Source organism: Anolis sagrei, chromosome 11 (assembly GCF_037176765.1).
Source record: "Anolis sagrei isolate rAnoSag1 chromosome 11, rAnoSag1.mat, whole genome shotgun sequence".
Lineage (NCBI taxonomy): Eukaryota > Metazoa > Chordata > Lepidosauria > Squamata > Dactyloidae > Anolis > Anolis sagrei.
The window spans coordinates 5,747,255-5,761,262 of record NC_090031.1 but is presented as its reverse complement, the minus strand read 5'-3'; the positions used below and the strand labels follow the sequence as shown (position 1 = coordinate 5,761,262).

Genomic DNA, 14,008 nt, shown 5'->3' with positions numbered 1-14,008 from the left:
GTTAGAAGTCAACTCTTTGAAAAAGTGATGTTCACAACAATTCATGTAATGGCACACAGGTAACTCAGTTGTTAAACTGGCCATGACTTTGAACTGCCAGGGACAAAGACATGCCACTCCACACAAAAATATATACTTAGCTAGCAGAGTTTTAAAACATTTCTTTGAAGTTAAAGTTGAAATTGCAGTTGCCCAAAACTTATATTCTTCCTTGAAACCTTTTAGTTTTAAATATGCACTCAGAGACCAAAAAACTTCTTGTTTACTCACAAACATCTTGTATTAATTCAGCATACAGGCACATTCATAGCTAGGATGTAGTTTCTTTGTGTTGCGAACACAGGGCATCATTCTTAATCAATAGTTCATAGTCCAAAGTCTTTAAGTATACATCTTATGAAAGTCCAAACTGTATAAGTGTACTCTCTACTTCTCAAAGCAAATATATAGTAAACTGTTCTTGCATAAATCCAAATGCAAACTGCATCTATTGAAGTCCAAACAGCATTGGATGAGAGGAACATTATTCACCAGGCATGGAGTACAGTTGGACCACCACTTTTGTAGGTTTCACTCTTGCAATTTTGATTATTTGCAATCTTGAAATTGCCTTCTGAAGTTGGGGCTGCCATGTGAACATCTTTCTTTCCTTCTTTCTTTCTTTCTTTCTTTCTTTCTTTCTTTCTGACTCCTCGTTCCAGATTCAAATGTCACCAAATCCAATTACATGGTTGAAGGAAACAGGCGAGAACTGGACTCCCGGCTGGCTTCCAAAGAATTCCTCTCTGAAAATGCCATTACCCACAAACTGTTGGAGAGGACATCCGACTCGAAAGAATCAGACCAGAACAAGACCACCAACAGTATCTTTTCTTCAAAGAAACTCACCAATTCTGTGGGGTCCCATGCCGACAGCCTTTATGTCGATTACGACGACACCGACGAGGCTGTGGCTTACGCAGTCAATGGCACATTCCTGGAATTAAGCAGCGACAAAACCATCAACACCTCTTCTGAGACCCAATTTTCCAACTCCACTATCTCTGTCGCAATTCCTCAAGGGAACAGAACCCACAAAACCAGGTAAGAGGTTGGTGGGTCCCACTATTTATGACCAGAATCTAGCTTTGGCATTGTTAGGTGGACAACGGGTGGTTACCCTTTACTCCTCTATAGTATATGGGCTGGAGGTGATAGTAGACTCGTGAAGGTAAGTTGGGTTGGCCAAACAAGGAATGCAAGATTGGTGGGGATACTCCTGGTATGTTGGTATCAAAGCTAAATTGTAGACCCCTTCAAACCAGAGATAGACATCAACTGGTTTATAGTGTAGGGCTAGCTGGTGGATCCACCACTACGGTGATAGTGAATGCACTCTCGATTTTCCCCAAAATAGAATGTGAGTTTTGTCAATGGTGGATTCTAATTTGGCAATTATGGAAGGAATGATGGAGTTCTTCCACAGTCACACCAGTGGGGTCCTTCCACAGTTGAACCATTGGAGTCTTTCCACAGTTGGATTATTGGGAGTTCTTCCATGGTTTGACCATTAGAGTCTTTCCATAGTTGGACTGTTGGAGTCCTTCCATATCTGCATCAGTAGAGTTCATCAAGATTTCCCCTATTCTGCAATGGTGGATCTATCACATTTATGGAGTTCTTCCACAGTCACACCAGTGCTATCCTTCCACAGTTGAACTGTTGGAGACTTTCCATAGTTGGACTGTTGGAATCCTTTCGCAGTTGAACTGTTGGAGTCCTTCCACAGTTGAGCGGTTGGAGTCTTTCCATAGTTGGACTGTTGGAGTCCTTCTACAGTTGAACTGCTGAAGTCTTTCCATAGTTGGACTGTTGGAGTCCTTCCACAGTTGAACCATTGGAGTCTTTCCATAGTTGGACTGTTGCAGTTCTTCCATGGTTGGACCATTGGATTCTTTCCACAGTTGGACTGTTGGAGTCCTTCCACAGTTGAATCATTGGACTCTTTCCATAATTGGAACATTCTGTAATGGTGGATCTATCACATTGGAGTTCTTCCACAGTTACACTAGTGCACTCCTTCCACAGTTGAACCGTTGGAATCTTTCCATAGTTGGATTGTTGGAGTCTTTCCACACTTGAACTGTTGGACTCTTTCCATAATTGGACCATTGGAGTCCTTCCACATTTGCATCAGTAGAGCCCACCATGATTTCCCCTATTCTGAGATGGTGGATCTATCACATTGGAGTTCTTCCATAGTCACACCAGTATAGTCCTTCCACAATTGAACTGTTAGAGTCTTTCCATAGTTGAACCATTGGAATCTCTCCATAGTTGGACTGTTGGAGTCCTTCCAAGGTTGGACCTTTGGAGTCTTTCCATAGTTAGACTGTTAGAGTCCTTCCATGGCTGAACCATTAGACTCTTTCTAAAGTTGGACCATTGGAGTCCTTCCACATTTGCATTAATAGAATCCTTCATGACGTCCCCTACTCTACATTGGTGGATCTCTCACGTTGCCCCTGGTTGGATTAAGAGTTGGGTCTTGCTCTTAAAAAGGACATCCCTATTTAACAATTGGAAGTTGGTTCCAAAGTTCAGGGTGACATCCAAGTGGGAAATGCTCCTAATATAAGGAAAGGTAATTCAAGTGACCTTTTGAAGGGACGCTGTTGAGCATTTTTTCGGTCTGGTTCCAACACTTGCTCTTTGTCAATGAAGGCATTGCATTAAATTGGCTCTTGGTAGCAGAATCTTTCATTATGCCTTTCCTACAGAAATGATACAAAAATAATATTTCCTACAGAAACAATACAAAAACTGTATCATCTGGATCAAAGTTGGTCAGAGAGGGAGACAAATATTTTTGGAGCCATCGCTCTTTGTAGCGTCCCTTCAAAACGCTTTCGTGGAGCAACACTGCCGTCCTTTTCCCTTTAAAGGAGAGGAAAGGGGCAAAATGCCAGAGCTTCTGCTGTCAAGAAATGATGACAAGCCACCCTTTGGCAATTCAGAGAGAGGGCTGGGTTCTTCTGTTGTTGTACCCTGTGTCTATTTCGCCGCGGCCGTGCAGCCGTTCTGAATGTTCCTTGTTTAAAAAATGAGTTGTGAATGTAGTTTTGATTGTTTACTTGCTGTTAAAGGAGCAGCATAAGCGGTGACCCAAGGACAATGTTTCTTAAACTGACCAAAATCTTGGGGTCGACAAATGGAGAAATGGATATATGGATTTTTTATTGCCTTCAAGGAAGCTCCTTCTTATCTCTGGCTCCATGCTGTGGAATCCTAGGAGTTATAGTTTCACGAAGCCTTACATCTTCTTTGTCAATTACCAATTAAATTAAAGTCCAATTACATTCATTCGACAGTGTAGATGTACCTTAAGGAGACAAGAAGTTGTGCTTTCTACCTAGCAAAGATGTGTCTCTTGCATTCTTGGGCAAAGGAGGCTCAAGATGTTGTTGAAGCCTTCATGAATGGAATCACTGAATTGTTGTGAGTTTTCCAGGCTGTCTAGAGTGGTCCAGCATTTCTGCGTTCTCAGATAATATGCTGTGTCCAGGTTGGTTCATCTTCCCCCAGGCAGGAAACAGCCAGGCTTTGAAGCTGTAAGGCCATTCAGTGCTACTCAAGCTGGCCAGTTGCAACATTCACAGTTGCCTCAAGCAGACAAGATTTGTTTCTCCCACCCTGGACATTATTCCACAGATACATAAACCTTACTTGCCTAGTTTCCAACAGACCTCACAACCTCTGAGGATGCCTGCCATGGATGTGGGCGAAATGTCAGGAGAGAATGCTTCTGGAACATGGCCATACAGTCTGGAAAACTCACAGCAACCCAATGATTCTGGCCATGAAAGCCTTTGACAACACATTGTCCTAAACATTGTCTTGGGTCTCATAATAATAATAATACGTCATCTGCAAATAGCTTTATTTTATGCTCCATGTTATATTATTGACCCAAGACACCTGAAGTGAAACTGAAAGCAAAACCAAATGTTTAGGAAATGCCATTATTTCCACTGGCTTCCTATTTTTCCACCTGCAAATTTTCCAATTCCACTCAAAGGCTGAAATATACATATATGTGCGTGTGTGCGTGTGCGTGTGTCTTTACAAAAAAAACTGAAACTGTTTCTGTTTGTGGGTATTTTTATCCCATTCTCTCTATTTCTAGACAGTGGAAGCTCTGCCTGTAACCGGGCTGGGGATTCTGCTTGGGGAATCAGGACAGGTATGTTGTATTATAACCAAACCATCCCAAAATTGCTACATTCCGAGCATTTCACCCCAAAATTCATTGCTTTTTTAAAACCTCCAAGCACGATGGCAATACAAATTAACTCCACACCCAATTAGAGACCCAACTTCCCCCCCTTTTTTACATCCCTTCCCAGCTGATTGTTTTAATCAGAGACACTCTCATTTTTGTATTTCCGGTTGTCATTCTTTAGGAACCGGTTGAAACTGTTCCGAAAGGGCCAAAACATGAGTCCGGCGGATATGTACCGATGGAAGCTGTCATCCCACGAACCCTGCAGTTCAACCTGTACAACAGGTAAGTTGAAATTCAAGGCATAACACTTAAAAACATGGAGCATAAAATAAAGCTATTTGCAGATGACGTATTATTATTATTATGAGACCCAAGACAATGTTTAGGACAATGTGTTGTCGAAGGCTTTCATGGTTGAAATCACTGGGTTGCTGTGAGTTTTCTGGTCCTTATAGCCATGTTCCAGAAGCATTTCTATGGTAGGCATCCTCAGAGGCTGTCTGTTGGAAACCAGGCAAGTGGGATTTATATACCTGTGGAATAATGTTCAGGGTGGGAGAAAGAACTCTTGTCTGTTGGAAGCAGGTGTGAAAATCCAATGAATACTACATTCATCAATGGGCAAGAGGAATCCTTCCAATTCTGCAGGAGTCTATCGTATACCATGTAGCTGTGGACATGTCTGTGATGAAATGAAAATCATGTATAGTTCACCTTTGATCACCCACACACTGCCTTGCCAGAGAAAGAAAATATGCCACATAGATTAACAGTTAGGAACAAGTAGTTTACTTTTCGTAATTCAGAACCACATATTTACAATCATGTGATCAGTTCCATCGACTAACATAATGTCATTTTAGAGAGATTCGAAATGGTCTTTCTTTTTCCTGGGCCGCTCCTGTTAAAGAGGTCTCTGCGTGGATGTTAAAGTCTCCCAGCAAGATTAAGTGTCAGGAGACCAAGACTGAATTGGAGACCATATCTGCTAGCTCAGGCAGGGAAACTGCTGAGTTGCGGGGTGGGCGGTACACCAGCAGGATCCCCAAGCTATCACGATTCCCCACCCTCAGGTGAACACACTCAAACCTAGATGATTGCGGATTATTATTATTATTATTATTATTATTATTATTATTTGTCCATTTCGAGAGTCTTTCTCCCAGCAGCTTGTGAAGCAAGAGCACACTCAAAACTGGCTCTCTGGCTGCTTCACTCTATGCTTTCCTGTAAGCATCTGCATGGCTCAAGTCTGAAAAATGTAACAGTATCCAGAAGTCCCAGGCTCAGCTATCAGAGCTAAAACTTCCCAACAAAGGATTCCCCCAGACAGGAAGCAGCTAGGCTTTGAAGGCAATGCTAATCAAGCTGGCCAATGGCAACATACACACCTGCCTCAAACAGACAAGAGTTCTTCCTCCCACCCTGGACATTATTCTACAGATATATAAACCCCACTTGCCTAGTTTCCAACTGATCTCATGACCTCTGAGGATACCTGCCGTAGATGTGGGAGAAATGTCAGGAGAGAATGCTTCTGGAACATGGCCCGACAGCCTGGGAAACTCACAGATAAATCTTAATACACATGCAAGAATTAAAACATAGCTGCTTTGAGTCTCTACATCAGGATATTGCAAAATAAATTAAGGAAGTAAAGAAATGGAAACAAATCAGTTAAAATACAATCGAAATAAATAAATATGAAGCTCATCATAGTGATATTGTATTATTGTTAACTGTCATTAAAATGTAAAGAAAACGTGGTCGTGGCTGAGAGAAATCTATCTTATCTGGATGCAGGTGTGATGTCCACCTATGCCATGTGCATCCGCTACGATGGGATCGAAGTGGATGATATGTATTGCGATGCCATGACCCGTCCTGAGCCTGTCCATGAATTCTGCGCTGGAAGGGAATGCCAACCTAGGTATTCATATGGGGATAAGTCTTGCCCCTTTCGAGGTGGTTATTATAGGAAGCCCAAATGAACCCTCTGCAGAAATAGAAACAGGATCAAAGTGAATTGCACCCTTGGCTTTCTTAGGTGGGAAGCCAGTAGTTGGAGCGAATGCTCCCGGACGTGTGGCGAAGGGTACCAATTCCGCATCGTCCGCTGTTGGAAGATGATCTCGCCCGGGTTCGACAGCTCCGTCTATAGCGACCTGTGCGAGTCCGCTGACATCACCCGCCCGGAAGAGCGGAAGATCTGCAAAAACCCAGCGTGTGGGCCGCAGTGGGAGATGTCGGAATGGTCCGAGGTATGACCGACACAGTTATACAAATGTTTTTGACGCAACAGACAGGTGGTAACTGCAACGGGACAGGTGGGAGGAGGGCATAGTGTAACAGGGAACTGTTACTGTATGGATAGTAGAAGGCATTGTTTAAAACAACAACAACAATTTTATTACAGTCCATAGACCCATCAGTAAAACCAACAATCATTATAAATTCTCCAATCACCAGCTACTTAACCCATCAGTGGGAGTGTGACCACATGTTCTTTAGAACTGTATTTTCAACCAGTTTTACACAATGGGTTACAACCAACGCAATCCTCTCTAACAGTGCATTATCTACCTAACATCATGGAAACAGAAATGATGGCCTCTTCGATAGACTCTGAAATGGCTATACTTGTGTGTGTGTGTGTTTACTGTTGCCTCATTCACTCAGCTGTCTTTCTTCTCCCTCTCTCTGACTCCTCAGTGTACAGCAAAATGCGGTGAGAGGAGTATTGTGAGCAGGGACATCCGGTGCTCAGAGGAAGAGCGGTTGTGTGACCCCAGCACCAGGCCACCCGCCGACAAGAACTGCACGGGATCCCCTTGCGACCGGCAGTGGACTGTCTCGGACTGGGGACCGGTGAGTCCCTTAGGTGTGTGGGGAGGATGAGCTTGACCATGGGACATGGGGTATCCCCATGAGCAAGATAATGTGGGAGAGGGTGCATGTCCAGAGATATTTAGGTCAATAGGATTCCTAATGTCCAATAGGCCTTTGATTTGATGGAGCTCCTATAGTCCAATAGATATCCAAGTCCAGAGATATTTAGGTCAACAGGACTCCTAATGTCCAATAGGCTTTTAATTCAATCTATCTCCTATAGTCCAATAGATATATGTCAATAGATCTGCTAATGTCCAGAGATATGTAGGTCAACAGAAATCCTAATGTCCAAAAGGCCTTTGATTCAATGGAACTCCTATAGTCCAATAGATATTTAACTTCACCGATTTGCTAATGTCCAGCGATATTAAGGTCAACAGGACTCCTAATGTCCAATAGTCCTTTGATTCCATGAATCACCTGTAGTTCAATGGAAATTTAAGTCAACACATCTGCTAATGTCCATAGCTATTTAGGTCAAAAGTTCTGCTAATGTCCCATATGTCTTTGTTTTGATGGATCTGCTATAGTCCAATAGATATTTAAGTCAACACATCTACTAATGTCCATAGATATTTAGGTCAACAGATCTGCTAATGTCCAGAGATAGTTAGGTCAACAGGTCTCCTAATGTTCCATAGGCCCTTGTTTTGATGGATCACCTATAGTCCAATAGATATTTAAGTCAACACATCTACTAATGTCCAGAGATATTTAGATCAATGTCCCATAAGTCTTTGTTTTGATGGATCTCCTATAGTCCAATAGATATTCAAATCAACACATCTACTAATGTCCAGAGACATTTAGGTCAACAGGACTCCTAATGTCCTATAGGTCTTTGTTTTGGTGGATCTCCTATAGTTCAATAGATATTCAAGTCAACAGATCTACTAATGTCTAGAAATATTTAGATCAACAAGTCTCCTAATGTCCCATAGGTCTTTGTTTTAGGTGAATCTCCTATAGTTCAATAGATATTCAAGTCAACAGATCTGCTGATGTCTAGAAATATTTAGATCAACAGGTCTCCTAATGTTCCATAGGTTTCTGTTTTGATGGGTCTCCTAAAGTCCAATAGATATTTAATTCAACAGATCTGCTAATGTCTAGAAATATTTAGGTCAACAGGTCTCCTAATGTCCCATAGGCCTTTGTTTTGATGGTTCACCTATAGTCCAATAGACATTTAGGTCAACAGATCAGATAATGTCCAGAGATTTTTAGATCAACAGATGTCTTAATGTCCCATAAGTCTTTGTTTTGATGGATCACCTATAGTCCAATAGATATTTAAGTCGACAGATCTGCTAATGTCTAGAAATATTTAGGTCAACAGGACTCCTAATGTCCCATAGGTCTTTGTTTTGGTGGATCTCCTATAGTTCAACAGATATTCAAGTCAACAGATCTGCTAATGTCTAGAAATATTTAGGTCAACGGGTCTCCTAATGTATAACAGATCTTTGATTCAATGGATCACCTATAGTCCAATAGATATTCAAGTCCACAGATCTGCTAATGTTCAGAGATATTTATGTTCACAGATCTGCTAATGTTCAGAGATATTTAAGTCCACAGATCTGCTAATATTCCGATATATTTATGTCAACAGATCTGCTAATGTTCAGATATATCCAAGTCTACAGATCTGCTAATGTTCAGATATATTCAAGTCTACAGATCTGCTAATGTTCAGAGATATTTAAGTCAACAGATCTGCTAATGTCCATTAATATTTATGCCGAGCCAGGCCAAGACTTTGTTTGGTGGTTACGACAGAATATGTTGGACTCACCGCTTGGTAGTTTTAGCTTCTGGCATTGTTTCCTATTTCTTTTTGCACCATCATGGAATTTCCCATTCGAAAATGGTTTGCATGTGTCTCGTTCTTTGCCGTACTTGACATATGGCATTAAGAAAAAACCCCCAAACACTTTCATTCTAGGCTTTGGGAGGGACCTTTGCAAAAAGATCTCCCTTGACTTGTCACCTGGAAGCCAAACGTTCGAGCTGCTCTGACCGCATTAGCTGCGGACAATTACGAAGAGCCGAACCCAGTGTCTGTTTTTGCCATCCAAAGGCTCTCCGCGAAGCCAACCTTGGCATGGTTTCTCGTAGTGTGGGGATTAAATTGCATTTGTTCGCAGCCCCCGGGCTTGGCAGACGCTCCTCGGCTTCCAGTAACCTCGTTGCTTTTCCAACTGTAAGCCGAACTCCAGATGCAAACAATGTCCTTTTTGCCCCATTTCCTCCTTTCTTGGTCGGCGCACTTCAGGGGATCGGAAAAGAGGCCAAGGAACTTGTGCGGTGTGCCGTTTCCCTCCCCTCTCTTCCCTCCCCGTCCCTTCCAGCTTCCAAAATGGAGATGGAAAAATAAAAAAAAGCAAGGACAAGGAAGGGATCTCTTTTCTAAACCGAGGTCGGGGAAACCAAACGTTATGTAAAATAGAAGTGACAATATTTCTTTCCGGTTCCTTGCATTTCTTCAGGGTGGTCGAAATTTCCTTGGCAACTTGTTTATTAGGATAATACCAATTGTTCCCAAGCTCAGGTACACATTTTTTAAAATGGCGGAGATAAGAAATTTCAGGTGGGGAATAGCAAGGTGGGGATGATATTTGGGGAGGCAAAATTTCGGTGGATGAAAGCAGTCTTTTCACCCTGCTGTAGTATCTGCATTCTTATATATATACCAGCTTGGGGACCCGCCGTCATGCAAATTCCACACCAATGGAGAGAGTAAGAAACACTGGGATGTCTGTGGTGGAGGAAACACATATACATATGCTAGCTTTGGTACCCAGCATTGCCCGGGTTATTTGAAAAAGTTATTTTTTAAAATTGTACAAAATGTATAAGGTTGTGGGTGAACTGCAACTCATATCATGCCAGGCTCAAGCTCCATCAGTACTCAAAGTGTGTTATGTTGGGCAAGTTTGCTCTAGATGCATCACCAGTAGGGCTAAGTGTGCTCTCTGGCTGCAGGGTAAACTACAACTCTGTCCCCTCAAACCCTTCCAGTAGGTTGAGTTAGTCCTGGGGGTTCTGTGTGCCAAGTTTGGTCCAGGTCCATCATCAGTAGAGGCAGGGGCGGCTCGTCGATTACGCAAAGTAAGCGGTCGCAGAACACTTTTTTTGCCAGGGGCGCAGAGGCACCTCTGTAAATGCCTCTCGACTGCCACTTGAGGAGCGCCCCCTCAGCTCACAGCAGCCCTAGCAGTCCGGGGGGAGCCTCGGCTTTCTTGCCTCGCTGCCGGGTGATCCTCTTCCCAAAGGGGCCGGGCCCTTGAGCCTCGCCTAGCCCCTCTTGTTCCTGCTCCACCCGGCCACTGGGTGCGCGAGCAGAGCCAGTGCTCAATCGTTCTCCGCGTTCGATCCCTTCCCCATGACCGGCTCCCTTTCCCGATCCCCCGGCGCTCCACCCGCGCCTGGCCCGCTTTGGGTCTGGAGGCGTGCCTGAAGACCCCAGCGTGCACGCCAAAAGTTGCCTCTTCTCCTGACTTTCTCTTCAGCCATTGGGACCAAGAGAGAGAGAGAGAGAGAGAGAGAGAGAGCTCCTCCAGCTGGAGGTATCTCCCACCTCCTCTCCCTCCTTTGTTTTTGCGCCTACCTTCAGGAAAGGGGGGCATCTCCACCTCTCTCTCTCTGTCTTGGTCCCAATGGCTGAGGATGCCTCCGGACCCAAAGCGGGCCAGGCAAGGGAGCAAATGCGGCAAGTGTAGTTACTGGGATGTATAGTTCACCTACAATCAAAGAGCATTCTAAACTCCACCAATGATGGAATTGAACCAAATACGGCACACAGAACTCCCACGACAAACAGAAAATATATATCAATGATTGGTGGGGGGGGGGGGGGCACCAAAATACTGTTTGCTTACCGTTGAAAATTACCTAGGGCCGCCTCTGAGTAGAGGTCACCGTTTCTCTGGTTGTGGGTGAACAACAACTCCCAGAAAGGAAGGTCAGTGCTCCCCAAACCCTTCTCGTAATTAAATTTCTGCATATCAGGTATGTGTGGCAAGTTTGGTCCAGATCCATTGGTGTTTGGGTTCACAGTGCTCTCTAGTTGTAGATGAACTACAACCCCGCCCCCCCCAATTAAGGTGATTTCCCCCCAAAGACCATCAGTATTTTTAATTGACCATGCAGGCTTTGTGTGCCAAGTTTGGTCCACTTCCATCTTTGTTGGAGTTCAGAGTGCTCTTAGATTGCAAGTGAACTATAAATCCCAGTTAGTCTCAGCTTCTGCCAACCTAGCAGTTCAAAAACATGCAAATGTGAGTAGATCAATAGGTACCACCTTGGCAGGAAGGCAATGGCACGCCATGCAGTCGTGCTGGCCACATGACCTTGGAGGCATCTATGGACAATGCCAGCTCTTTGGCTTAGAAATGGAGATGAGCACCAAGCCCCAGAGTCGGACACAACTAGACTTAATGCCAGGGGGAAACATTTCCCTTTTATGTGTGTATATGATATGTCTGTATTAAAATGTCGATGATACAGAAGTGTATATGCTCTCGGCTGGATCGCGATTGTGTGGTACCGCAATTGTGTGATTCCTCATTGCGATCCAATGGCATTAACTCCCCTCAAATCTTGGAGATTCAGCAAATTTGAGATCTCTTGTCTGTTGAGTCTCCTAAACATGCTTATGCAATGTATGTGCTTTTTCATTGTGTTGGGCCCCGGAGTCCCTTAGGTTTGATCTCCATTGCTTGAAAAGACAGAAGAAGTTTTGAGTTTCTTTTCCTATCAGTCCTAGAGTTTTTGCCTTCCGTCTTCTAAAGCGAAGCAAAACCCCAATCTCTGGCTCTTGCAAACACAACCTTCCCAGTTGGTGTGCCTCGTGTGTGTCATGGGGGGTTATTTATAATTCCCATTTTCGAATCGGCAACCAGGGCTAAAAATAAGCGGTTGCTAGGGTGACAGCTGGCAACTAGGAGGAGGAGAAGGGGGGAAACTGGTTGCCTTTCAAGAAAGGAGCCCCACAAAGGGAATATTGGATGTTTTGGGGAAGGGGGAGTTGTCAGGAAGGCTGCGGGAAATCGGAGCCAAGGCAAAGCGAACCTCCGCCAGGGCTCCTCTTCATTGTCATATTTCACACCTTGGCATTTGCGGTAAAGCAGTCTTTGCTCTTTAGGAGCGAATCTTACAGATTGGGTTGAAGAGGAACATGTCACAAAGTCATGCTCCATTAGGAAGTTCTCCTCAATGGCTCTGTAGCGGGATGAAGAACATGCTACGAGGGCTAGGTCCATGGTTTGCATCCAAGACTGGATTAGAGGGTAACTTGAAGGGATTTAATGGGATTGGGTTGCAATGAGGAATCACGCGATTGGGGTATCATGCAATCTCAATCCGGCCAAGAGCATATACCCTCCTGTATCATCCACATTCTAATACACACACACACAAACACACATCTATACACATAATAAAAGCGTATCATAAATTGCAATCCTGTGATGCTATTTATTTATTTATATATCTCTATCTCCATCCATCCATCCTTCTATCTCCATCTCCAATCTCCAATCTTCAATCTCTATCTCTACCTCTATCTCTATCGATGTCTTATCTATCTATCTATCTATCTATCTATCTATCTATCTATCTCCATCTCCATCTCTATCTCTATCGATGTATCTATCTGTCTGTCTGTCTATCTCCATCTCAATTTCCATCTCTATCTCCAGTCTCCAATCTCCAATCTCCAATCTCTACCTCTATCTCTATCGATGTATCGATGTATTATCTATCTATCTATCTATCTATCTATCTATCTCCATCTCCATCTCCATCTCCATCTCCATCACCATCTCCAATCTCCAATTCTACCTCTACCTCTATCGATGTCTTGGCTATCCATCCATCCATCCATCCATCCATCCATCCATCCATCCATCCCTGTCTCCATCTCCATCATCTCTAATCTCCAATCTCCACCTCTACCTCTACCTCTATCTCTATCGATGTCCTATCTATCTATCTATCTATCTATCTATCTATCTATCTATCTATCTATCTACCTATTTCCATCTCCAGTCTCTAACCTCTACCTTTATCTCTATCGATGTCTTGTCTTTCTATCCATCCATCCATCCCCGTCTCCATCTCCAATCTCCAATCTCTAACCTCTACCTCTACCTCTATCGATGTCCTATCTATCTATCTATCTATCTATCTATCTATCTATCTATCATCTCCATCTCCAGTCTCTAACTTCTACCTTTATCTCTATCTCTATCTATGTCTTATCTCTATCCATCCATCCATCCCCTTCTCCATCTCTGTCTCCGTCTCCAATCTCCAGTCTCCACCTCTACCTTTATCGATGTCCTATCTATCTATCTATCTATCTATCTATCTATCTATCTCTATCTCCAATCTCCAATCTCCAACCTCTAACCTCTACCTCTATCTCTCTTATCTATCTATCTCCATTTCCATCTCCATCTCCATCTTCATCTATCTATATCCACATAATAAAAGTGACAATATGTATGCGTGTGTGTGGCTGGGGTGTCCACTAACACAGACAAACTCCTGCCTCCACAAAGAGCTATAGCTCCCACTCCTCAGGAGACACCAATGGCCCTCCCTCCAAGGACATTGCAGGTTATAATGAGCACTACGAACATGCACAAGGGCCCTGCCAATGTTTCCACAAGCACCACACTGCCCACCACCCAAGTGAAGCCTTTGAGACGGGGACAATTTCCTCCTAGATTTTCTGTTTTTTCTCCACCTCAGACACCCCAGTGTTTCTGACTCTCTCCATTGGTGTGGAATTTGCATGACCCCAGCCTTTTTGGCTGCTTAAGATGAATATGAAACTGACTT

The 14,008-nt window shown here is 43.6% G+C and overlaps 1 protein-coding gene across 1 annotated transcript in view; it reads left to right on the top strand.

The window, feature by feature from the left end:
* The window catches only part of ADAMTSL2 (ADAMTS like 2), a 42,481-nt gene that overhangs the window by 22,784 nt on the left and 5,689 nt on the right, over positions 1-14,008 (top strand). The window contains exons 11-15 of the mRNA XM_067471824.1: positions 702-1,083; positions 4,443-4,546; positions 6,068-6,194; positions 6,312-6,525; positions 6,977-7,132. Of these exons, the coding sequence (XP_067327925.1) occupies positions 702-1,083; positions 4,443-4,546; positions 6,068-6,194; positions 6,312-6,525; positions 6,977-7,132 (983 nt within the window). The remainder of the gene's footprint in view (positions 1-701; positions 1,084-4,442; positions 4,547-6,067; positions 6,195-6,311; positions 6,526-6,976; positions 7,133-14,008) is intronic.